Source organism: Tubulanus polymorphus, chromosome 1, assembly GCF_964204645.1.
Source record: "Tubulanus polymorphus chromosome 1, tnTubPoly1.2, whole genome shotgun sequence".
Taxonomy (NCBI): domain Eukaryota; kingdom Metazoa; phylum Nemertea; class Palaeonemertea; order Tubulaniformes; family Tubulanidae; genus Tubulanus; species Tubulanus polymorphus.
In genome coordinates, this window is record NC_134025.1 from 31,405,987 (window position 1) to 31,429,366 (window position 23,380).

The 23,380-nt window shown below is 38.3% G+C and overlaps 1 protein-coding gene across 2 annotated transcripts in view; it reads left to right on the forward strand.

Moving 5' to 3' along the window:
* The window catches only part of LOC141915208 (prolow-density lipoprotein receptor-related protein 1-like), a 43,628-nt gene that overhangs the window by 3,704 nt on the left and 16,544 nt on the right, over positions 1 to 23,380 (forward strand). For both annotated transcript variants that reach the window (XM_074806658.1, XM_074806659.1), the window contains exons 6-50: positions 167 to 353; positions 587 to 715; positions 1,360 to 1,500; positions 1,808 to 1,936; positions 2,338 to 2,457; positions 2,859 to 2,965; positions 3,045 to 3,183; positions 3,630 to 3,764; positions 4,105 to 4,245; positions 4,381 to 4,506; positions 4,641 to 4,769; positions 4,960 to 5,154; positions 5,789 to 5,993; positions 6,440 to 6,610; positions 7,125 to 7,272; positions 7,459 to 7,687; positions 8,380 to 8,640; positions 9,020 to 9,200; positions 9,619 to 9,743; positions 9,820 to 10,119; positions 10,695 to 10,823; positions 10,910 to 11,038; positions 11,400 to 11,667; positions 12,089 to 12,373; positions 12,822 to 12,979; positions 13,121 to 13,243; positions 13,589 to 13,831; positions 14,165 to 14,345; positions 14,858 to 15,062; positions 15,416 to 15,608; positions 15,719 to 15,847; positions 16,224 to 16,346; positions 16,732 to 16,968; positions 17,400 to 17,555; positions 18,153 to 18,284; positions 18,707 to 18,838; positions 19,232 to 19,357; positions 19,462 to 19,596; positions 20,028 to 20,276; positions 20,639 to 20,758; positions 21,123 to 21,266; positions 21,345 to 21,550; positions 21,834 to 22,431; positions 22,800 to 22,935; positions 23,018 to 23,133. In XM_074806658.1, the coding sequence (XP_074662759.1) occupies positions 167 to 353; positions 587 to 715; positions 1,360 to 1,500; positions 1,808 to 1,936; positions 2,338 to 2,457; positions 2,859 to 2,965; positions 3,045 to 3,183; positions 3,630 to 3,764; positions 4,105 to 4,245; positions 4,381 to 4,506; positions 4,641 to 4,769; positions 4,960 to 5,154; positions 5,789 to 5,993; positions 6,440 to 6,610; positions 7,125 to 7,272; positions 7,459 to 7,687; positions 8,380 to 8,640; positions 9,020 to 9,200; positions 9,619 to 9,743; positions 9,820 to 10,119; positions 10,695 to 10,823; positions 10,910 to 11,038; positions 11,400 to 11,667; positions 12,089 to 12,373; positions 12,822 to 12,979; positions 13,121 to 13,243; positions 13,589 to 13,831; positions 14,165 to 14,345; positions 14,858 to 15,062; positions 15,416 to 15,608; positions 15,719 to 15,847; positions 16,224 to 16,346; positions 16,732 to 16,968; positions 17,400 to 17,555; positions 18,153 to 18,284; positions 18,707 to 18,838; positions 19,232 to 19,357; positions 19,462 to 19,596; positions 20,028 to 20,276; positions 20,639 to 20,758; positions 21,123 to 21,266; positions 21,345 to 21,550; positions 21,834 to 22,431; positions 22,800 to 22,935; positions 23,018 to 23,133 (7,951 nt within the window). The remainder of the gene's footprint in view (positions 1 to 166; positions 354 to 586; positions 716 to 1,359; positions 1,501 to 1,807; positions 1,937 to 2,337; positions 2,458 to 2,858; positions 2,966 to 3,044; positions 3,184 to 3,629; positions 3,765 to 4,104; positions 4,246 to 4,380; positions 4,507 to 4,640; positions 4,770 to 4,959; positions 5,155 to 5,788; positions 5,994 to 6,439; positions 6,611 to 7,124; positions 7,273 to 7,458; positions 7,688 to 8,379; positions 8,641 to 9,019; positions 9,201 to 9,618; positions 9,744 to 9,819; positions 10,120 to 10,694; positions 10,824 to 10,909; positions 11,039 to 11,399; positions 11,668 to 12,088; positions 12,374 to 12,821; positions 12,980 to 13,120; positions 13,244 to 13,588; positions 13,832 to 14,164; positions 14,346 to 14,857; positions 15,063 to 15,415; positions 15,609 to 15,718; positions 15,848 to 16,223; positions 16,347 to 16,731; positions 16,969 to 17,399; positions 17,556 to 18,152; positions 18,285 to 18,706; positions 18,839 to 19,231; positions 19,358 to 19,461; positions 19,597 to 20,027; positions 20,277 to 20,638; positions 20,759 to 21,122; positions 21,267 to 21,344; positions 21,551 to 21,833; positions 22,432 to 22,799; positions 22,936 to 23,017; positions 23,134 to 23,380) is intronic.

A 23,380-nucleotide genomic window follows, 5' to 3' on the forward strand; every position in this document is an offset into this window, starting at 1 on the left:
ATGATGGCTAACAGTTGTTAGCCGAAACGTCGCTCCTCAAATATAATCAGTCTGATATAGAATTTCTCAATTTTGGCTTCGTTATTGTGGGATTTCTCTCGTTAATAGCAGAAAACCCGGCCCGGAGTAGTAGTGGAATAAAGTGTAATCTAATGTTGTATTGTAGTTGATCACTAAGATAGTGAAACATCCGTTTGGTCTGGCGATCGATGGTAATGATATTTACTGGACCGAGTTTAGTCACATAATGCGAGAACCGATGAATAAAACAAACAGTTCAAAAACTCTCCCGATTTTCATGGATCGTTCTGGACTTTTTGATTTACGATTATACGACAAGAAACAACAGACAGGTAACGATTCGGGAAATCCGCGAAAATCAAGAGAATTCTTGATTTAATCTTCCCAGGGACTTTTGACTTTTCTGGGAAATCAAGGAATTATAATTGTTGGTGTCTTGTTGGTTCTTAATGGAATATATTCTTCCCAGGGACTTGTGACTTTGTGGGAAATCAGTGAAAAATCAAGGAATTATAATTTTTGGTGTCTTGTTGTTTTTAATGGAATATTTGAATATTTCTTTAAGGATCGAATGGTTGTAGTGATGTTAATCGATGTTCAGATATTTGTCTGGCCGCGTCTGCTACAAGCGTAACGTGTAAATGTGCAGATGGAAATAAACTGATCGATTCTTCTGATTCAACTAAATGTAAAGGTAAGAAATTTATTGGAAAACTGAAAAAATCGCGATCTGGACCCAGTTCTCCGAACAGTTAAATTACATGTAGTTCATTTCTAGATTTGCAATTCCACAGATCTCATAACTTTAGGTCTAATTCGAATGTCGTAAAACCCTAGAATCAAATCTACAAATTCACAACTGAAGAATATCAACCGATCAGACCCCTAGCTACCAACCCCTTTACTACCAACCTTCCAATCATCTGGGCCCGGTTTCATAGACTGGGTATCAAAGTTATCCCTAGGAGGTAAATCCTCAATTTGGGTGACAACCACCATAGTTACAATGAGAAACCATGGTTATAACTGACGAATTATAAAATATTCCCAGGGACTATTTTTCTTCCACATCTATGAAACCCAGCCCTAGTGTGGTTCTCCCTGGGTCCTGATTCATGATGATTCTAATTCTGTTGCATTCACTATCAGGCCACCAGGCCACGCTGCTGGTGGGTTAGCCTTGGGAAACTAAGATGTGAACGACGTCACGCATCATAAGCAAACATCATATACTTCATGTGTGTCGTGCAAAGATAACTGGATCCAGTTCTACAACTGTGGAACTGGGTACTATTTACTGCTGTTGATAATTTGTTATGTAATTGTGTTTGATTTCAGTTGATCCCGACTATGAACACGAGAAGTTGTGTAAAGTCACTCAGTTTCAGTGTAGAAATAAAAAGAAATGCATTGATAAATCGGAGCGTTGTAATAATAAACCGGACTGTCCCGACAAGTCAGACGAGGAGAACTGTACCAGTAAGTTGAGATCACAGATATTTCCTTCGTAACAAAACAGCTCATACAGCAGATGTGGTGGTATGTCTGAGTGGTTGGTTTCATAAACTGGGTATCATCAAGGGATTAATTCTAAACCTTGACTTGGTTTTATAGACTGGGTATCACAGTTCTTGCGTTAAATCCTTAACCTCGGACCCTGTGATCAAAGTAATCTAATAACTATCGAAGTAAAAAGAATCCATGATTATGACTGATAAATTTCAGAATGTTTTGAAATCGGCTTCTGATTTATTAAAGAAAGTTTTTGTTGTTGTATTTGAAACAGAAACCTGTAAGAATCCAGACGCGGAATATATGTGTAAAACTGATGGAACTTGTATTCATAAACGATGGTTATGCGATGGAGAAAATGATTGTAAATCGGGAGAAGATGAACTCAATTCCACCTGTCACGGTTAGTAGTTGGATGAGCCTTCTCGGTAGAGCATGCAGAGAGAAACTTCACTGGAACCAAAACCTTTGTTTTAAATGTCAAAATCTTACTCCTTTTCAAGTCCTAATTGTCTCTGTAAAAATGTAGGCATTGATCTGGAATATTAAAGGTCTTTTTTGTAAGCAAATTGGACGCAATGAAAATCCTGAAGGAAATTTTGCACCAGATACCAACTACCGCTATGCGCTGTAACATAGAATAGTAAAGTAATGGAAAAGTCTATTATTAACGTGAAGAGTTTTGGAGATTTTGACATATTTGATTGTTAGATTAGTGGAATTTCACGTCCTGTTAGATGTTTTGGTGGTATATCGATGGGTTACAATTCTACATATTGTATGAATATTTATGTATGTATGTAGGGTTCCGATGTCCATTGAATCATACTCGTTGTGCTGATAGTGGTAGATGTATCCCTAATGAATGGAAATGTGATACAGAACCAGATTGTGATGATGCATCAGATGAACCGGATACATGTGGTAAGTTCAGTATCATTGACTTCCCAAAATCAGCCGTCCTTAACTATTCCCGATTTTCTGGATCTAGTTCCACTGTCAGATTCAAGATTCTTAATGTGAAATTAGAAAATGAACTGATCTTAACTCAGCACTGTGGAACTGGATCCTGTATTCATTACTATTTTGGCCCCTTGATTAGCGGTTGATTTGAATAAAAAGGTGAAAGGTTTTACTGAGGGTCTTACCCCCTTGATTACTGATTGATTTAAGCAGAAATATGAAATATGTTACTGAGGGTCTTACTGCATCTTGATAACTGATTTATTTAGGAACATTAGTTTCATATTTCCAGTAAAATCAAGCCACCACCAGTTGCTGATATAACTCTGTAAAATCTAACACTAATACATTCTATTTTATAGTATATCCGGAATGTATGCCATACGAGTTCCGGTGTAAAAATGGCCGCTGTATCGATATATCTCATCACTGTGACCGTGACAATGATTGTAGAGATAATTCCGATGAGGTTCGTAATTTACTCTCGATTTATTAAAACCGATACGATCTCCGTGGAAACTGATGATAATGATTGAATTGAATTGTAGGAGAATTGTACGTATTCTTGTAAAGAAGGTGAATTCGAATGTAAAAGATTTGCGAAACAACCGAAGAAATGTATTTCGCACAGTAAGAGATGTGACTCGGTTAATGATTGTCCAAACGGTGATGATGAAGAAAATTGTGGTAAGTTTTAATTCAGATTATCAGATTCATCAATAATCACAGTTCATTACAGCTGTATCACTTGGAAGTGTTCTCATTGGTCAGACTCTCGTCAATCCTGGTTTCATGGATTTCAATGTTGGTGTTGGTTAAATTTCTTCTCTGCTCTCTTCCCCTTAAACTACGAACATTCATAAACCTGCTAATACATGTAACAGCCTGAACGGTGCTCAGTTAGTTGAGGGGGAACCTGCTTATAACACCCTGAAGGATGAAGAAAATTCACTTCACTGATTTGGTTAAAATTTTTGTTGAAATGAAAGATACAACTGTCCAATTAAGCGTCTGCACAGTCAGCTATAGTAACTTTACTCATCTGTAATGAAAGTTCTCTGGTCTCATGGTGATATTTTCTATATTCTATAAACTCTGAACCGAATAATGAGATCGAATTGTTTGTATTTTAGAATTAGTAACAGGAAACGGTTGTGAGAAAGATGAGTTTGAATGTGGAGATGGATTTTGTATTCCGATCACTTGGAAATGCGACGGAACGGCAGATTGTCACGGAGAAGAGGATGAAAATCTTACAGTCTGTACATGTATGTATTAAACTACATGCGTCTGCCTGTCTGTGTCCAGATAGACAGTTCTGAGGAGCTGGCTTATGGACCCAAGAGTGAACAGAATTTTAGTAATATGTGTTGTAATTAACTTATTTCAACTCCAAATTGAATTTAAGTGAGAAATCTGGAACTGATTCCAGGATCATATTTCACAAAAAGGTTTGACTCTAAAATCGATTGAATTTCTTCCCTAATTCAGCACAGATTAAGGAGTTCATTCTGTTTGTGAAACTGATCTCCCTCTCTGCTACAGGTCTCAGGAAACTCAGGTTAGATTTAAACTTGTTTGTTTGAATGTAAGTTGTTTATTTTGTAGCGTTTAAATGTCCGGAACATTCGTTTCAATGTAACACGACCGAGAAACGTTGTATAGAAAGAGATCGAATTTGTGACGGTAGAAACGACTGCGGAGACGATTCTGATGAACAAAACTGTACCAGATTAACAACCACTTCTCGTAAGATTAAATTCCATCAGAGACACTCTCTGAAAATAGTTTACTGTCCCCTGATTGTCAGGAACAGTCTCTGAAGATAGTTTACTGTCTCCTGAGTAACTAGTTGAAGTAATGTTGATTATATTTTTCACACAGCTGATAGTTGTGCTTACCCAAAACACTTGTGTAGTGATGACTCAACAACGTGCGTCAATGCAGAAAGTTTATGTGATGGAAATTTCGATTGTGATAATGGTGAAGATGAGTTGGCTATTCATTGCGGTGAGTTATTCAGTAAATAGTTTATAATCAATGTCAAAAACCATTCGTTAAGATATGAAAGTGATTAGTGTATTTTGGTGATAAACGCGGTATTTGAACGTATTTGAAGATTGATGATTTGTATTTTATGTTAGTGCGAAGATCTTGCAGTGATTGGGGAATCTGTAGTCAATTGTGTCGAAGGAATTATAAAGGTCAACCGAGGTGTAAATGTTTACCCGGATATCGACTGGCCAGAGATGGATTCACTTGTAATTCAGAAGGTTAGTTTTAGTTCATACATATTTGATTCTGTAGTTGTGAGTTAAGCGTCAACTTTGAGTTAAGATAAACAACATGTTTATATGCTGTATCTTGTTGTATGACTTGGTAAACAACATGTTTATATTCTGTATCTTGTTGTATGACTTGGTAAACAACATGTTTATATTCTGTATCTTGTTGTATGTATAGGTAAAGAACATGTTTATATCCTGTATTCAAATCGTCATGAGATGCGTCGTTTAAACGTTCACGACGACACGTATGTCTCTCTCATCTCCGGATTACTGAATACCGTCGCCCTCGACTACCACTACGACAATGAGATGATATTCTGGACGGATGTCGTCGAGGATAAAATTTACAGCGGAAAAATGATTAATAATTGTAAGTAGAAAAATATAACGCAGCAGTCAGGGACTCCGGAGTCAGGGGGTCGGGAGTCCTGTGTAGATTTAAGTGCGATAGTTTGGTGAAAGGTTGTGTACATATGTGTGTGCGTGTGTGATTTCCATGGGTACCAGGGCCATGCTTTATGGTTACAAGTTTTTAACTTATCCTGGTATCCATCGACTTATATTACATTACCATATTATCATCTGTAATTTTCTAATGTAATTTAATTCGTAAATAAAGAATTTCAATTTCAATTTCAATTTACTGATTTCATACGAGCTTTTGCTACAAGTGCATAGAGTAACTTCATTAGTTAAATGAGTAAACGGAAGAAAACAACTGATTTATAGGGAGAGTGTCACTAATTACAAAATACTGAGTGAGCAGGAGACTTTTCCCAATGAAGCTTGTAATTTCTAATAAAATCTACACAATAGCCTACTACTGATACCTGTTTTACAAGACTAGGTTAGCGTAGGTTTGTAAGGGACACAAAATCATAAAAATCAAACGAAATCTACCAAACAAATAGCCGGGTCAATCCCTATTTTAAGATCAAAAACATAACTGTTCTAGAGTTCATCTAAATGTGTTTCAAGTGAAAATGTGTTTGATTTGTTTGTAGCTCTTCACAAGATAACACCTATAATTGAGAGAGGTTTAGCGATGGCCGAAGGTCTCGCGATTGATTGGATCGGTAATAATATATACTGGGTCGAGAGTCATATCGATCAGATCGAGGCTGCGAAATTAAACGGTAGTTTCCGTTCAACAATCATCGGGGGAAATATGACGAGTCCACGAGCGATTGCCCTGGATCCTCGCGTCGGGTAAGAATCCATTTAACTCACAAATATTTCATTGAAAATTAGATGTTTTACTAAAAATATAATATGAGATAAAAAACTGAGCTGATTCTGTAGTTCTCGGTCCGGTTCCATAGTTCTCGGTCCGGTTCCATAGTTCCCAATTCCATTCCACTGTTCTCCTCTATAGAGTTACAAATAATTCTTCACTCAGAACTGTGGAACTGGGTCCAGAACTGTGGAACTGGGTCCAGAACTGTGGAACTGGTCCAGAACTGTGGAACTGGGTCCAGAACTGTGGAACTGGGTCCAGACCACTAAACACTAAACAAAACTTGGTAACTTCAGGGACCAAAGCAATGTTTCTGAATGTGATAATTTAAAATTTGATCTCGTTTGGTTTCAATAAGTTCGAACGTTAAAAATCATTTGAATTGACAGTTATTTTCACGGTGATGTTTATATTTCAGGTATATGTTTTGGTCCGATTGGGAATCGTCGAGACCTCGAATAGAAAGAGCTACAATGAGTGGTCACGATCGTAAAATTATAGTAAATATAAATCAGCACCGAAGTGGAGGATGGCCGAATGGTGTTACTTTAGATTATGATAATGAAAGAGTTTATTGGATCGATGCCAGGTATGAACCTCTCGTAGATTCACAATACTAATGGATACATGTTACTTGGGGTGAAAGTTATTATGATTACACAAAAAGTGATCCTGTTGAAAACAGTTCAAATCTTCAGGGCCCGGTTTTATAGACTGGTATTACCTTTAACCCGGGGGCTAACTTAATTGAGAATGAATTGAGTCACCCTGGTTTTAAGTAATACCAGTCTATAAAACCGCGTCCTGAAAAATGTCTAAGGCTGGCTACTGCTATACCTCCTGAGCAGTGGAACTGGGTCCATGTGGAACTGGGTCCACCTGTAACTGTGGAACTGGGTCCACCAGTAGTTGTGGAACTGGGTCCACCAGTAACTGTGGAACTGGGTCCACCAGTAACTGTGGAACTGAGTCCAGTAACTGTGGAACTGGGTCCAGTAACTTTGGAACTGAGTCCACCAGTAACTGGAACTGAGTCCAAGTGGAACTGATTCCACCAGTAGTTGTTGATTTATGTTGTGATGAATATGTTTAATTATTTGTAGGTCTGATTCTATTCATACGACTGATTATGATGGAGACAAACATCATCTCGTCCTCAGTCAGAATAAATATCTACATCATCCGTTTTCATTAACTACATTCGGTAACTGGGTTTACTGGACTGATTGGATCAATAACGCCGTTGTCAAGGTAATACAACAATCATCACATCGTGTGTACTGGTCATATACTGAAATCGTCTAAATTTATAACTTTCTTAACTCAACTGTGGAACTGCGCCCAGTTGACTCACTAGTTGAAATTAGTTCATTTTTCAATGAATCAAATTTTATTGAATAACTGAAACTGGATGTGAATTATTGATTGTTATTGCAGGGTAATAAATGGAATGGAAGTGACGTGACTGTCGTTCAGAAAATAGTCTCTCAACCGTTTAACGTCAGAGTTTATCATCCTAAAATGCAGCCTAAACCTGATATAACACATCCATGTGAGATAAACAATGGAGGATGTCAGTTCATGTGTACTATTAAATCAGCTACTGAATCCTGGTGCAGCTGTCCTCATTTAACGGTTCTTAATTCAGACATGAAAACATGTTCAGGTCAGTATGTGTTTGTTAACTGCCTACTATGAGTTATTTCAAGAGTTCTGGTTCTTTCACCGGTGGAACTATGAGTTATCTCATAGTTCGAGTTCAGCCAGCATTCCACTATGAGAAATCTCATAGTTCTAGTTCAGCCATCATTGCCACTATGAGATATCTCATAGTTCCAGTTCAGCCAGCATTGTCAGTATCAGTTATCTCATAGTTGTGGTTCTGTCACTATGAGTTCTGATACTTCTTATTCACTGTTAGATATTTGCACTGGAATGACTCAGTTCCTGATTGGCCGACAATGTGATCAAACTCCGCTTCATTCATTCTCTATACTGGCCAATTTTGAAAAATGGCTGATTAAGTAATATCTGTATTGCCCACTACAAGAGACGACTCAAAGTAGCATGAAGGGATGAAACCTGATGGCAGTGAAAGTGACGACTATCTGACCTGGGGCCGGTTCCATAGTCAAGACTTAAGACCAAAAAATTGTCTTAAATCTAAAGACTGGTCATAAGTTGTTAGATTGGCCATAGAACTAAGTTGGTCTTAGAACGGTCTTAAGTCTAAGCCCTGACTATGCAACCGACCCCTAGTTTCCTTATTTAGCTCACTGGTTCATCATTTCAATGTTTAACAACTTTGTTTCCATCTTCATTGAAATATTTTCTTTTGTTCGTATAATTTTTCTACAGAAAAGAAGGAGTTTATATTGTACAGCAAAACAGCTGAAATCCGTGGAGTTGAACTCGATCGTCCGGACTACAACACAATTCCGTCGTGGTGTCAACCCGTCATTGATGATCCGATTTCAATAGATTACGATCCTATCGATGAGAAACTTTACTGGTTGGATCAGAAACACGATACGATGAAGTGTTACATTAAAAGAGCAGATATCGTACCTAAAATAAAGAAAGATTCTGCTGCGATCGAGGAGATTGTCGCTGATACAGGTTTGTTATACCCCTTAAAACCTGGGGACGGTTACACGGTCAAGGACCACTCTTAGACCATTCGTTCTATAACCAACCTAACAACTTTAGACTTGTCTTAGGTTGTTAGATTGGCAAATTGATCCCAATTAGCGCTAACTTAAAGATTTAGGACCACTTACAAGCCTAAAGGCACTACTCATAACTTATCGGGATCCAATTCCACTGTTGTAAGAAATTTGACTTGAAGTTATAAACATTGGAAATGAAATATTCTAACCCTTGATTTAAATAAAACAGTAGAACTGGCTCCTGAAGTCTGAAGTCTTAACTCCTAAAATCTCAACTCCTGGAGTCTCAGCTCGTGGAGTCTCAGCTCTAATCTTTGTTCTGATTTTAGATTTGGAAAGTTCTAAAGTGATAGCGGTTGATTGGGTGTCGAGGAATCTGTATTTCACGTCTGAGAGGAATCGTTCTGCTGGTATAACACTGTGGGTCTCACGTCTGGACGGATCACTTCGCAAACCTTTATTGAACAATCTCAAATATGTAAAATCATTGGCTCTTCATCCTAAAGAAGGGTAAGTCTTCTCATTTCAAATTGTTTGTTTCTGAATTGAAGCAGCTATTTTTCTACTGCCTCCCTCAGGCTGGAACTCAGCACTCCTTCAGGCTGCACTCTGCACTCCTTTAGATATTAGACATTTTATTGGTACACTTTCAAAAACTGATGTCCACACTTCACATGAATTCAGAACTTTACCTGAGAGATTTATATTTGAAAACAAGCTACAAATACCAGACTTTAGACATTTTATCAGCACACTTTCAAAAGTGAATGTCAAGAAACTTAATGCCTAAAAGGTGTACATAGATGCATTTGCCCGATTTGTAAAATTTGATATGAGCTCATTGTAAACTGTAAAAATGATGAAGATTTCTGAAGAATCTGTGGCAAATTGAACCTGATTGTAAAATGTGAATATATTATTGATTCAGTTTAATGTACTGGTCGGCGTCTGAAGATAACATAGTATGGAACATATACAGAGCATTCATGGACGGCACTAAAATAGAACGCATCACAAACTTCAATTCATCATCATCAAAACAGTTCATTACTGGTAACATTATCATCGAGATTTAAATCTCAAATCATCATCTCACACATTCGATAATTCATTCGAGATCTCATTTCAGATATCACCGTTGATTCCGATAATGAGAATCTATTTTGGATATTATCGGACGGTATTTCGAAAAGTTGCGTTCAACGAATATCGACGAGTTCATCGTCTCTGTCCGCTGTCGTTACCAACGTTACCGCTTTAAACGGTCGAAACGTACGAGCGTTAGCCGTTTATGGAAATAAGATTTATTACGCTTTAGAGCGGAGCATTCGCGCGTATGATTTATCTGGTTCTGCTACTGATAAATTAGTTCAAGCGAGAGCTGATAAAATACATGAGCTGAAAATATTTCACATCAAGGGTAAAAAAGGTGTGTTATTGATTTATTTAATAAGAGAAAGAAAGAAGGAGGAGAGGGAGGGAGGATGGAGAAAGGGAGGGAAAGAAGAGAGAGGGATTGAGGGAGAGGGAGAGGAAGAGAAGAGGTAATGTGAGAGGGAAGAGGGAGAGATTGAGGGAGAGGGAGAGGAAGAGAAGAGGTAATGTGAGAGGGAAGAGGGAGAGATTGAGGGAGAGGGAGAGGAGAGAGAGGGATTGAGGGAGAGGGAACATGAGTGGGAAGAGAGGGAGAGGGAAGGTGAGTGGAAGAGAGAGGGATTGAGGGAGAGGGGAGGGCTGCCAAACACTGTATAAACCACAAATTAGACTCCCGTTAGAATTGATCATTTATACTCAGTTTAATAGTTCTCTAGCGATGAACGATTTCTCAAATTTTGATTCACAGTTAACATGTAGAGTCATATTGAACTATTTACCAGAGTATTTGAGTTACATCATGTTAGTCGATTAGTCAGAGGGAGAGGGAGAGGGAGAGTTACATGTTAGTCGATATATGTTCAGCCAGTATTCAGTAAATTGTATGATTGTTTATTATTCTGTATTAAGATGTAAAGAATGGTTGCTCTGGAGGTAACGGCGGCTGTAGTCAATTGTGTTTACCGAAAGGTCGGACTGAAGTTACTTGCCAGTGTACGATTGGATTCCACCCGGGTCAACCCGCGAGCAACTGCCAGAGTAAGTTTCATATTCAGCATTACCATCAGTTTTAAACAGTTTTTGAATGATTGATGAATGATTGATGATGATATTGTGTATTTAAGGCGATGATAAAGTCGTTGTGTTTGCTACCAGTACTCAGATATTTGGAGTAAGTGTTGAGAACTCATCTACTAAATTGATACCTCCGATGTTTGAAGGGCAGGATATTACCGCTTTAGATGTCTCATCAGGTTCGTAGCTTACTTCATGTTGATCAGAACTATACTTGAATTTCTGAATTCCTGGACCCAGTTCCACAGTACTTAGCTTAGTTTAGTTTTGACTCTATGTTGAAAGTAGTAGATTCTGATTGTAAAGCTGGATGCAGATTCTTAATTTGAATTTTGAGGCAGGTTTCGATTGAACGTATTCTAGGACTGAAGCAATTTTGGATTAGAAACTCTTTACCGGCCGCTTCTATCAGGTTAACAGATTTAGCTATTCCAGAATGGGTAGAGTATTCTGGTTGAAATTTCTGGTAGAGACCAATCGAAACCTGCCTAAGACTAAGACATTTTAAGTAATTAATAGATGACCTGTATTATTTTCCAGGTGTTGATTCTGATTATATTTATTGGGTCGATCAGAAAACGTTTTCTATTTCTCGAATTCGACGAGATTTAAGCGATAAAAAGATCATAATTAAAGAGAAAGTGAAACAGGTTGGAGATATAGCTGTTGATTGGATGGCTGGTAATCTCTACTGGACTGACTCTGAGTATAATACTATATCTGTATCTAAACTCAACGGATCACAGCATTTCGTCATCCTACACGACCTCAGTCAACCTAAAGCTATAGTTTTAGATCCAGCTCGTGGGTGAGTTCTAATATTCTTATTTTTATTACTTGTTTCTACTTTATCAGACCTTAACTGAACAGATTTCAGAGGTCAGTCCTATATCAGGTTCGAATCCTGCACATAAACGGTACAGTCCCTGCACAAGACACTCTCAGGAGTGATTGGGGATATTTGACCTGATAGATGACCAGGGGGCGCTAGTCCTAGCTCAGAGGAGCCATTTCCATAGTCGAAACTTAAGTCCAAAAGTGCTTTTAGATCTTAGGACTGGTCTAGAGTTGTTAGGTTAATTTTATTTCAATAACTAAGCACTGAAACTGGCCCCGAGGGGTCAGTTCACGAAATAGTTAATGTTTAAAATGTTTTTAAGTTTGAGACATTGTTCACATTGAATATAATATAAAGAAACTACTACATGTTTGTCTATTGTATTTGTTAGATACATGTACTGGTCACATACAGGAATACGTCCGGCTATAATGCAGGCTCGTTTAGACGGTTCACAGATGAAGATTTTAACGAAAGATGAAGTTAGTTTTCCCGGAGCTCTAGCGTTAGACTACGCGACTAACATTCTCTACTGGTGCGATAAACAATATAAACACATTCGATTCTTCCCGATTAACGGACAAAACGTATCGAATCTGGTCGATTCAGTTGACTGTGATTCGTTAGTTGTTTATGATGGTTACGTTTATTGGACTGAAGTGAATAAAACAATTGGGTGAGTAGCGTTTGATCAAGGTCATTAACCCTTTAGCCTCTGGGGTCAGTTGCATAGTCATGACTTAAGTCCAAAAGTGGTCTTAAATTGTTAGATTGGCTATAGAACTAAGTTGGTCTTAGACCAGTCTTAAATCTATGCCATGATTACACAACCGGCCCCAGGTTTTACTGCCTGGAAATAGAATTAAAATGCACTGAAGGTTTTCCAGACTCCTACTCTCTATGTCTGGATACTTGTCCATTTAACAGGTCACCTTTCTATTTCATTATCTCAATCGACTTCTGCCCAGGACACTAAGATTGACAATTTTCAGAATAGTTTGATGTTTTCATCTTAATTCTGCTAAAGAGTGAAAGGAATTTTAACAATGTTAGAAGCCAACTATTAGAGATCAGGGTCTAAATGAAGTACGTTGTAATTTGACATGATCTGATCATATTTTCAGCGACAGTTCGCGAGATAGCATTATCAAACGTAGGAAAATCACCATCGGCAACGAAGTAGATCGAAATACCGTTAAAGAACCAATTATAGAAACATTCGCTTCGAATGTTAAAGGTCGCCTGGTAGCAATTGGCGTCCTGGATAAAACCCGTCAGTCAGGTTCGTGAAATAACAACATTCTCATTCTCAATGACTTCAAAGATTCAGTGAAATTATGATTAGTTACACAACCTTCTCATTGTCTATGAAGCTATTGATTTGATGATAGACCACAGTTTGATTTTCTGTACATTTTTTCAGGAACAAATATTTGCAGTAATGGAAAATCTGGATGTTCAGATTTATGTCTATATTTGGGTAATGATCAGTTTCAATGCGCTTGTGCATATGGTACATTGGACCAGGATGAAAAAACATGTAAACGTAAGTAATTAAACCTACAGGTAATTCTCTTAAAGCTGAAACAAGTTCACCAACTTCTCTTAAAGCTGAAACAAGTTTACCAACTTCTCTTAAAGCTGAAACAAGTTTACCATCTTCTCTTAAAGCTGAAACAAGTTTACCATATCTCTTAAAGCTGAAACAAGTTTACCAACTTCTCTTAAAGCTGAAACAAGTTTACCAACTTCTCTTAAAGCTAAAACAAGTTTACCAACTTCTCTTAAAGCTGAAACAAGTTTACCAACTTCTCTTAAAGCTGAAACAAGTTTACCAACTTCTCTTAAAGCTGAAACAAGTTTTCCTAATATGTGATATTGTTGATTTCAGCATCTGATGGTTTCCTGGTGTTCTCAAGTAAGAGAGGTTTAGAGATGATGAAATTAGACGTGATTGATAAGAATCAAGCTCGTAAACCGATCTATGATCCACAGTTTATGAAGCGAGTCATCTGTCTAGCACTTGATTGGCCGGCGCGTACAATATTCTATAGTGATTTACAGTTAGGCAATATACAGAGTGTATTAGTGGATGGAGGAGCAGAACGTAGAACTATTGTAGATCATACTCATAGTAAGTGTTATTTCCCATCCCCTCACTCCCCGTCCCCCTCACTCCCCGTCCCCCTCACTCCCTGTCTCCCTCACTGCCATTCCTTCACTCCTTATCCCCCCATTCCCTGTCCCCTTTACTCCCCATTCTTCTCATTCCCTGTCCCCTTCACTCCCTGTCCCCTAACTCCCCATCCCCTAACTTCCAATCCCCTCACTCGCTGTCTACCCCTCATCCCAGGTTCATCTTCCTCAACATGGGAATACCGCTCAGCAGCCAGTTATACAGATTCCTACTGAAAGTTCCTACTTAAACGCCCTGAAAATAACAATGATATGAATGATGTAATTGTAGAAGTTGGTGCAGTAGAAGGTCTTGCGTATAACCCGTTATATAAAGAGTTATACTGGACGAGTTACACTAAATCATCAATTCATCGTATATCAACTACAAACACTGACGACGAACCTGAATTATTGATACAATTATTACCTGAAGATCATCCTCGCGCTATTCAGATAGACGTCTGTGATTCGTAAGTTTATTCCTTCGATTAGTTACTGTAATTACTCTATGACCTGACGACCCAACGGTCAGTGGTATAGCCTACGATGATTTCAACCTGATGCCTGATGATGACTATTAGTTTATAGCTGAAACGTTGCTCAAATATAAATATACACTTTTATAGAGAATTTTTTACATCCTTGGCTGAAATTATTGTAGGATTTCTTGTGTTTTCTTCTTACACGGAGATAGTTTATGTTATTGAATTAGTCATGGTTCAGATTTAAGACCAGTCTAAAATCATTTTCAAATCTTAGACCTCAAGTCATGACTGTGCAACTGGTTCCAGATGTTTAACTGATCATTATTTCAGTTCATTTGATCTAAAAATCAGTTCTGCATCAATTATATAAATCACCATACATCACTATATATCATTGAAGAGTTATAGATATGTGTCCTGGGGCTGTACCAGAATATGAAATGAATATGTCGAACTGTGAAATGGGCCCTAGTTCATCAGGTTGTGTTTTCTTGCAGACGGATGTATTGGACAAACTGGAATACAAAAACACCGAGTATCCAGAGAGCTTACCTCGGTGGTTGGGGCATCGAATCTATCATCACTACCGATATACAAATACCGAACGCACTAGCTATCGATCATCAAGCTCAGAAACTCTACTGGGGAGATGCCGGACTTGATAAAATAGAGAGATGTGATTTCGATGGAAAAAATCGAGTTGTGAGTTTAAATTGAATGAATACCTGACGTAAGATGCAAGATCTAGTTCCTGAGTTATTGGTTACATTGAGTAAAATCAATGTTTAAACGCTAGGGTTGAATTCTAATTGAGAATTTTGGGACTAGATCCTGCGGCCAGTTCCACAGATCTCAGTGGAAATTACTTCCTAGGTTTAAAAACATTGAAAATAAACTTTTTCCGACTCTATAATGAACTAGTTTTAACTGAAACTTAATCAAAAACTCTGAAACTGGATCCTTCTAATTCATAGAGATTCAAGATCATCGAAGACGAACGACTCCTAAAACTAAAACTTATTTCTATTTTAATGTTTCTGTTTGTGGTTTAATAGGTTGTGATTCAGAATCACCCGGAGCACATATTCTCGATGGCCGTCTATGGTAGTTTTATATTCTGGACCGATTGGTCTCGTAAAGCTGTATTAAGAGTGAATAAATACAACGGAATGGATTTAGTAGTTGTTACTGAGAATATAAACGGTCATCCGATGGGGATTGCTGCATTCGCTAATGACACTAACGACTGTAAGTTCCTCGTATAAACATCCTGTCCAGCTTCATGTGAGATAGAATTTAAAATTGAGTTTAAACTTTTACCATATTATTTTCATATTTCTATTTTGAATATTTCGAAGGTATGTTGAACCCGTGTCGTCATAACAACGGTGGATGTCATCATAAATGTACAGTGAATATGTACGGAGAATTTAAATGTAGCTGTGAGGACGATTACGTGTTACAGGCAGACGGACGAACCTGTCAACGTGAGTTACAACAATCAAACGCATAGTTACAACTATCAAACGCATAGTTACAACTATCAAACGCATAGTTTCAACAATCCAACAGTTACTTCATGACTTATAGTGAAAGAGCAGTCCAGTCCCATTGCCTTTTGGGCAGACGCCGCTGTTTGGCTCGTTCCGAGATTCCCTGAAAAATTGTTTCGATCCTTGGGTTCTCATCACATGGCCAGACCAAAACATCTTCCTTTGTTCGACCACAGACAAAAACCCCATCCCTGCCTTCTTTCTCAGTTACTACAATCTAATCCTTGTCAAAATGTAGAAATACCTGAAATGTTATGAGGTTATTATACCGGTGATTAACTGACTGTATTGTTGCGTTATGTTTATATAGAGCGAGGTGATTGTAACGTGTATGAATTCACGTGCGGAGATAAGAAATGTATTCCGTACAACATGACGTGTGACGGAATCAATCATTGTGATGATAAATCTGATGAGAACAGCACATTCTGCGGTAAGAATTCAACTTCTACTCTTCATCACTTCTCTCCTTCATATGTTCATACTTACAACGGTCGATCCAACGCCTACCTTTTGATGGATTTAACTGTATTTTTGATAATTGAAAAGGGATGAGTATTAGCGGAAATTAGAGCATCTCGCAGTTGAAATTTGTGGATGGACGAGATGCATTCATAAACTCAAAGTAGAAAACTTGCCCTCATCATATTAAAAAGCAGTAGGAAAGTACAGAGCAACTCAATTTGCGAGGCTTTATGCATGGACCACAAGATCCCTGGATCCACACCACTTGTCAATTTGAATTGTTATTGAGTCACTTAAAAATGAATTGGATCTGAATCAAAGATGTTTAAATGTGTGGTTTCTGTTTGTTTCAGTAACACGAACATGTCCGAATCATTTCTACTCGTGTCCATACATGAATCATTCTAAGTGTATATTATACTCGTCATTGTGTAACGGAATCGCTGATTGTCCCAGCGGATCTGATGAGTTTCCGTGTGAATGCGCTGAAGATGAATATCAATGCCCCCTATCTATGATCTGTATTAAGAAGACGGCACTTTGCGACGTGCATCCCGATTGTTCCGGAGCTTACGATGAAATGGGTTGCCGTAAGTTATATTGTTAATAATATTCATCATCGCTATAGTAATGATCATTCTAAGATGTGTCCCATGGCTTTTATTCAGTTATTAAAACTTCACAGTCCGATTTCACGAAGATCTGAAAGATTTGTCTTAATCTCATCTTCGCAGAAGCAGTAATGAATGTCTTCTGTATTGTATATCTGAGCCAAGTTTTACGAAAAAGTTTAAGCCTAAAACGGTCAAGTTTGAATTGTTGTCCTCATTGGAAACATGAAGTAACCAATGGCAATTACACCAAAAATTTGAGTTTTACTTTTTTGTGAAACTGGGCCCTGGAGATAAGATTTCGATATACTACTATCTGATCAATGAATCGAGATATCATAATTTATCACTGCTAATAGTCAATTTGTTATGGTGAATTTTATTGGAATATGTTCGTTATTTCTAAACAGCTAAAACTGATTGTTCAACTCAAATATTGGACGGTAATTCACATGTGAGTTTGATACCGTGTAATACGACGACTAAATGTATCTCACCGCTGTGGATGTGTGACGGTGAGAACGACTGCTTCGATTGGAACGACGAGAAAAACTGTCCGACCGCTGGTAAGTTCCAACACCACCAGGGGGCACTAGTTTAACTAAATAACCTTGCAAAATTCATTAAAAAAGGCTTAGATGTATATAGATCCCTCCAATAATTAGTATGTTGTAAATAGTGTATGTATATATTGTTAATAACTTTGTTATATTTTATCAAAACAAGTTTATACTTTCTGTTAATTGTAAATATTGTATACTTTGTATAAGTCTCCCTCCATTTACCATAGAAATGGTTGGAGTGTAATTAAAATCCTGAAATCCTAAACCATGAACTACTGTGGCCTCAGTAGTTCAGTGAGATAAGCGTGATGCTGATGCATCCACTGTCAGTGCTGAGTGACAAGTGGGTTCGAATCCTACTGGTTGCTTACAGTCAAAGGCTGTCGTCCTGTCGTGAGGTTAAATGAACAATAATGATCTAATAGGGTTAGTCTTGGGAAACCAGGATCCAAGCGACATTAAGCCAAAAATAAACAAACAAACATACATACATACTGTAGTCATGTTGAGAAAGGTTGGAAATATCGCAGTGGTATCAGTCTTCAGTGTGATATGTAATCGAGAGTTAACAGTATTGAATCAGTTCTTTCTTACTTACAGCTCCGACGACTCAAACGCCATCTGGTGGCCTGTTATTCATATGTAACAATGGTCGCGCAATTCCGAAAAAATGGAAATGTGACGGAGAAAATGATTGCGGTGATAATAGCGATGAATCAAATTGTAGCATCGGTAAGTAACGTCGCAATCTTAGAATAACGATTGATTAACTGTGGAATCAAACTGTCTGATCACTAGGGATGAATCTTACCCTGAACAGTGTTTCAACTAAGAACTGAACAAAAATTATTTATTGAGAAATTATTGAATATTTCTGAAAGTTGTGGAAAAATGTCTTAAACCTTTAATGAAAACACTGCATGAAATTTCATACAGTAAGGCCCAGTTTCACGAAAACATTTTGGTTTCATCGCTATTGGTTACTTCTTCATGTTTTCAAACAGTTCAAACTCACCATTTTGAGCTAAAAATTGTTGTTGAAACAGAGGTTTTAATGAAAATACTGTTGAGTGAGTGGAATCGGGTGGAACTGGGTGGAACCTCACGTTTGTAATGACTAATTAATTGTATATATATTTTGAATGTTAATTTAGGTGAGGATTGCGATGAACGCCATCTTTTCCAGTGTAAATTATCTAAAGTATGTATTCCAAATAAATGGAAATGTGACGGAAATGTGGATTGTGGTGGAAATGATACGTCAGATGAAGATGGCTGCCCGACTGGTGAGTAATAAGCAGACGGCTCAACAAATGGCGCTGTTAGTCAAAAACTGGTTAACATAACGTCAATCAAGTTTAGAGCAGCTGGGCCTTTGTGTGCTTATTCAGTCCTTCTTTAACTTGATATAAAGAATTCACCACTAGGTTCAGACTTTTACATGGTACAAAATAACAAACAGGACAAAATGTTACCGAAATTTTTGTTGAAACATTAATTGTAGCCCCCAAAAAAGAAATAGATATCTAGATCTAGAATGTGATCTGAAATCACTAAGTTGTTCAATATATATCATTAAATGTACTTTGAATTAGAAAGGATCCTTATCTTAAACCTGTGTTCAGAAGTTGATGAAAATTTGAGAAAGATGAAATATTTGATTTATTTATGATAAACAGTTGGACCACAGTGTGAACCATCGGATATAAAATGTAAACGTGATGGAATCGATCGCTGTATCAGAAAGGAACTGCAGTGTGATCGCCATGACGACTGCGATGACGGATTAGATGAAGCGAATTGCAGTAAGTTTCAGATGTTTTGGATTATTCCGTCAATCTTACATATTACCCCTCTAGGACAACAGTTAGTTACCACCAGACTACTGACAGGTTTGATTGATTTACAGCGTTGGAACCTGTTAAATGTCCGTTTGAAGAATTCCGTTGTCACGACGGTAAGAAGTGTATCTACGCTATATTCCGATGTGACGGTATCGCGGATTGTGAAGATAAATCTGATGAACCTGAAGGCTGTCATAAAAGTACGTTATTTGAGGGAGAGAGGGGTGAGGGAGAGAGGGAGAGAAAGGGTAAAGGATAGTGGAAGAATGACAAAACAAAGGGCAAGTAGAGAAGGGAGGGAGGAGAGAGGGATATAGGGAGGTAGGGAGTAAGTAGGGGAAAGAGGTTGAGGGGAGTACGGGATGGTGAGTGGGGGAAGAAGAGGGGAGGGAGTGAGTGAGTGGGGGAGAAGGGAGTTGGGGAAGGAGGAGAGGGGAGTAGGGGAAGGAGAAGAGGGAGTGAGTGAGGGGAGGTGAAGGGGAAGAAGGGAGAGGGGAGGGAGTGGGGAAGGAGAAGAGGGGAGAGGAGAGAAAGAAAGAGGTAGAGGTTCATCTCAATAATAAATAAAATTATATATATATATATATTCAGAATAAAATATGATATATATATATATATATATATATTTCAGGAAGTATAACGTGTCCACCGGGACAATTAAAATGTGCTAATTACCCGACGTGTTACGACAAATCAAAGAAATGTGACGGTAAATACGATTGTATGGATTCCTCCGATGAGACCGGGTGCGATGTGAGTTTATTACCGTGTGGATCTAAACATCAATTCTCGTGTCGATCGGCGAAAAAATGTATCAATCTTACCGATACTTGTAACGGGCGTAACGACTGTGGTGATTGGTCGGATGAGATTTCATGCGGTAAGTTTTACTAAAACCATCAACAACTCTGAACTCAGTAAGGATTTGATTGGAGTCAGTTAAACAGGATCCAGTTGCACAGTTGTGAGTTAGAGTTAACTCTGATATCAGGATCCAGTTCCACAGTTGTGAGTTAGAGTTAACTCTGAACTCAGGATCCAGTTCCACAGTTGTGAGTTAGAGTTAACTCTGAACTCAGGATCCAGTTGCACAGTTGTGAGTTAGAGTTAACTCTGATATCAGGATCCAGTTGCACAGTTGTGAGTTTAAATTAACTGTGGAACTGGATGCTGGATATGAACTGTGCTGAAATTCTACTGCATGCTTAAAACAAAGAGCTGAATGTTTTATATGTATTACAGGAATTGATGAATGTCGCTATCAACACCGCTGCCAACAAATCTGTAAGAATTTAAATGTTGGTTATAGATGTGAGTGTCGCCATGGTTATAAACTTCAAAACGATACTCAATCATGCGAGGGTAAGTAGTCTCTACACTGAGCCTTCACCATCCAGGTCCTGGGCTCTACCCTGAGCCTTCATCATCCGGGTCCAGGGCTCTACCCTGAGCCTTCACCATCCAGGTCCTGGGCTCTACCCTGAGCCTTCACCATCCGGGTCCTGGGCTCTTCCCTGAGCCTTCACCATCCAGGTCCTCGGCTCTTCCCACCTTCATTCAGGTCCAGGGCTATACCATGCCTTCACCATCCGCATCCTAGGGCCGGGTTCATAGTTGAGACTTAAGTTGAAGAATGGTCATAAATCTTAAGGCTGTCTTAATAAGTAATATGATAACTTATTCAAATGATGACTTTATTGAGTTGGACTTGTGTAATTAATTTCAGATATAAATGAATGTGACAGTTTACCGTGTAGTCAGGTTTGTAAGAATCTGTATCCGATGTCTAATTCTACGGAAGGTTTCAGTTGTCACTGTCAGAAAGGATATCGTTTAGCGCCGGATAGGAAATCATGCATCGCTATCGACGGTAAGTTCTATTCCACTAAACACAATCACGTTTCATCAAAACAGAATTCAGAGATAATCTGATTGTTTCTTTCTTCAGGTCCGAAAGCGTTCTTAGTCCTCGCTAATCGGTATTATATTCGTAGAATGGATTTATACGGAAATAAAATGAGTTTAATTTCTCAAACGTTGAGTAACGCGGTCGCTATAGAGTTCGATTGGAAGCAACAATCGTTATTCTGGTCGGATGTCACGGGAAGCGGAAGTAAAATATCTAGTATGTCGATGGATGGTACGAACATCAAGGCAAGTTAAACCACTTAAATCACCTGTTATTCATTAAATCATATGACACTGTGGGACTGGGATCTTTGGAACTGGGAACTTTAGGAATGGAAACTGGGAACTTTGGAACTGCGATCTGGGATAGGAAAATGGGACAAGTAGCAGTGGAACTGGGAACTGTGGTACCGGGAACTGTGGGACAGAGAACTTCGAACAGTAGGAACGGGATTTTTTGAACTGGGTTGAGTTGTGTTTACTTATATTAGAAGTTATTGATGTTAAATTTTGATGCTGATTCATTTAGGTATTGCATGAATCAACAGTAAGGAATCCAGATGGAATCGCAGTAGATTGGATCGGTAGGAATCTATACTGGTGCGATAAAACGACTGATACGATCGAAGTTTCTAAATTAAACGGAGATTATCGTAAAGTTTTACTGCATACCGGAATCCAGGAACCTCGAGCTATATCGGTACATCCGGCGCGGGGATATATCTTCTATACGGACTGGGGAGAACAACCTCATATCGGACGTCTCGGAATGGATGGCTCCGATTATCGTCAGATCATCCGGGAAGAACTCGAATGGCCGAACGCTCTGACGATTGATTACGCGACTGAGCGTATTTATTGGCTCGACGCCAGGTTGGATTATATAAAACACGCGAATTTAGACGGAACAGATCAGAGGTTTGTTCCGGTGGATTCCCGTAGGATGTTACAACTGGCGCACGCGTTCGCGGTCACTCTATTCGAGGACTATCTCTACTGGACCGACTGGGAACATAAAGCTATTCTACGAATTCATAAATTAAACGGTGGAAATATCACGAACGTTTTCACTTCAATTCATCGACCGATGGATTTACAGATTATTCATAAACTACGACAACCAGAAAGTAAGATATATCAATATCTACTGATTCTCAATATCATCTCACAGCTATCTCGATATCTTCTCACAGCTATCTCGATATCATCTCACAGCTCTCTCTCTATATCATCTCACAGCTATCTCGATATCATCTCACAGCTATCTCGATATCATCTCACAGCTATCTCAATGTTATCTCATAGATATTAATTAGATATCGTGAATTGCCTCACTGATCACTGAATATCATCTCGGATATTTCAATATTACCCCACAAATCAGTCAATATCATCTCGCAGATATCTCGATATTATCTCACAGATCCTCAGAATCTCTGAATCTTCATCTCAAACATAATCTCGTTATTAATGTTGATTGTATTGTGTATTTCAGTGCCCGACCCGTGTAAGAATCTAAATTGTATGAATTTATGTTTGATAAAACCGGGTGGTTCAGAAGCAGTTTGTGCGTGCCCAGAAAATCATTATTTAGCTAATGATGGTAGAACATGTATCGCTAACTGTACCAGGTAATTAATCCTCCACAACCCCAACTTAGTTACTGAAATTCATCCAGGTTTATTTACCATAAAATTGTTGTTATAATTTCAGTTCACAATTCCAATGCGCGACTAGTTATAAATGTATTCCATTCTGGTTGAGATGTGACGGTCATGATGATTGCGGTGATAGATCTGATGAGCCTAACAATGGACCCAATAAATGTGGTAAGTGATTATAGTGTCTACTGGGCTATAGTAGGAGGTACTCACCAGCAGTGAATCTTTTCAAAATCTCTTTGAGTATATGATTATATTTTGACTCTGAGGTCAAACTGAAACAAAAACTGGGTACAGAACTGAGATCCCGAGGTTCTGAAAGATTCATTGAATTTTGAAATATTTCCAGAGATAGAATCAATTGAACTCATTTTACAAAAGAGTTTTAAAGAAAATTAGCGGGCATACAATATTT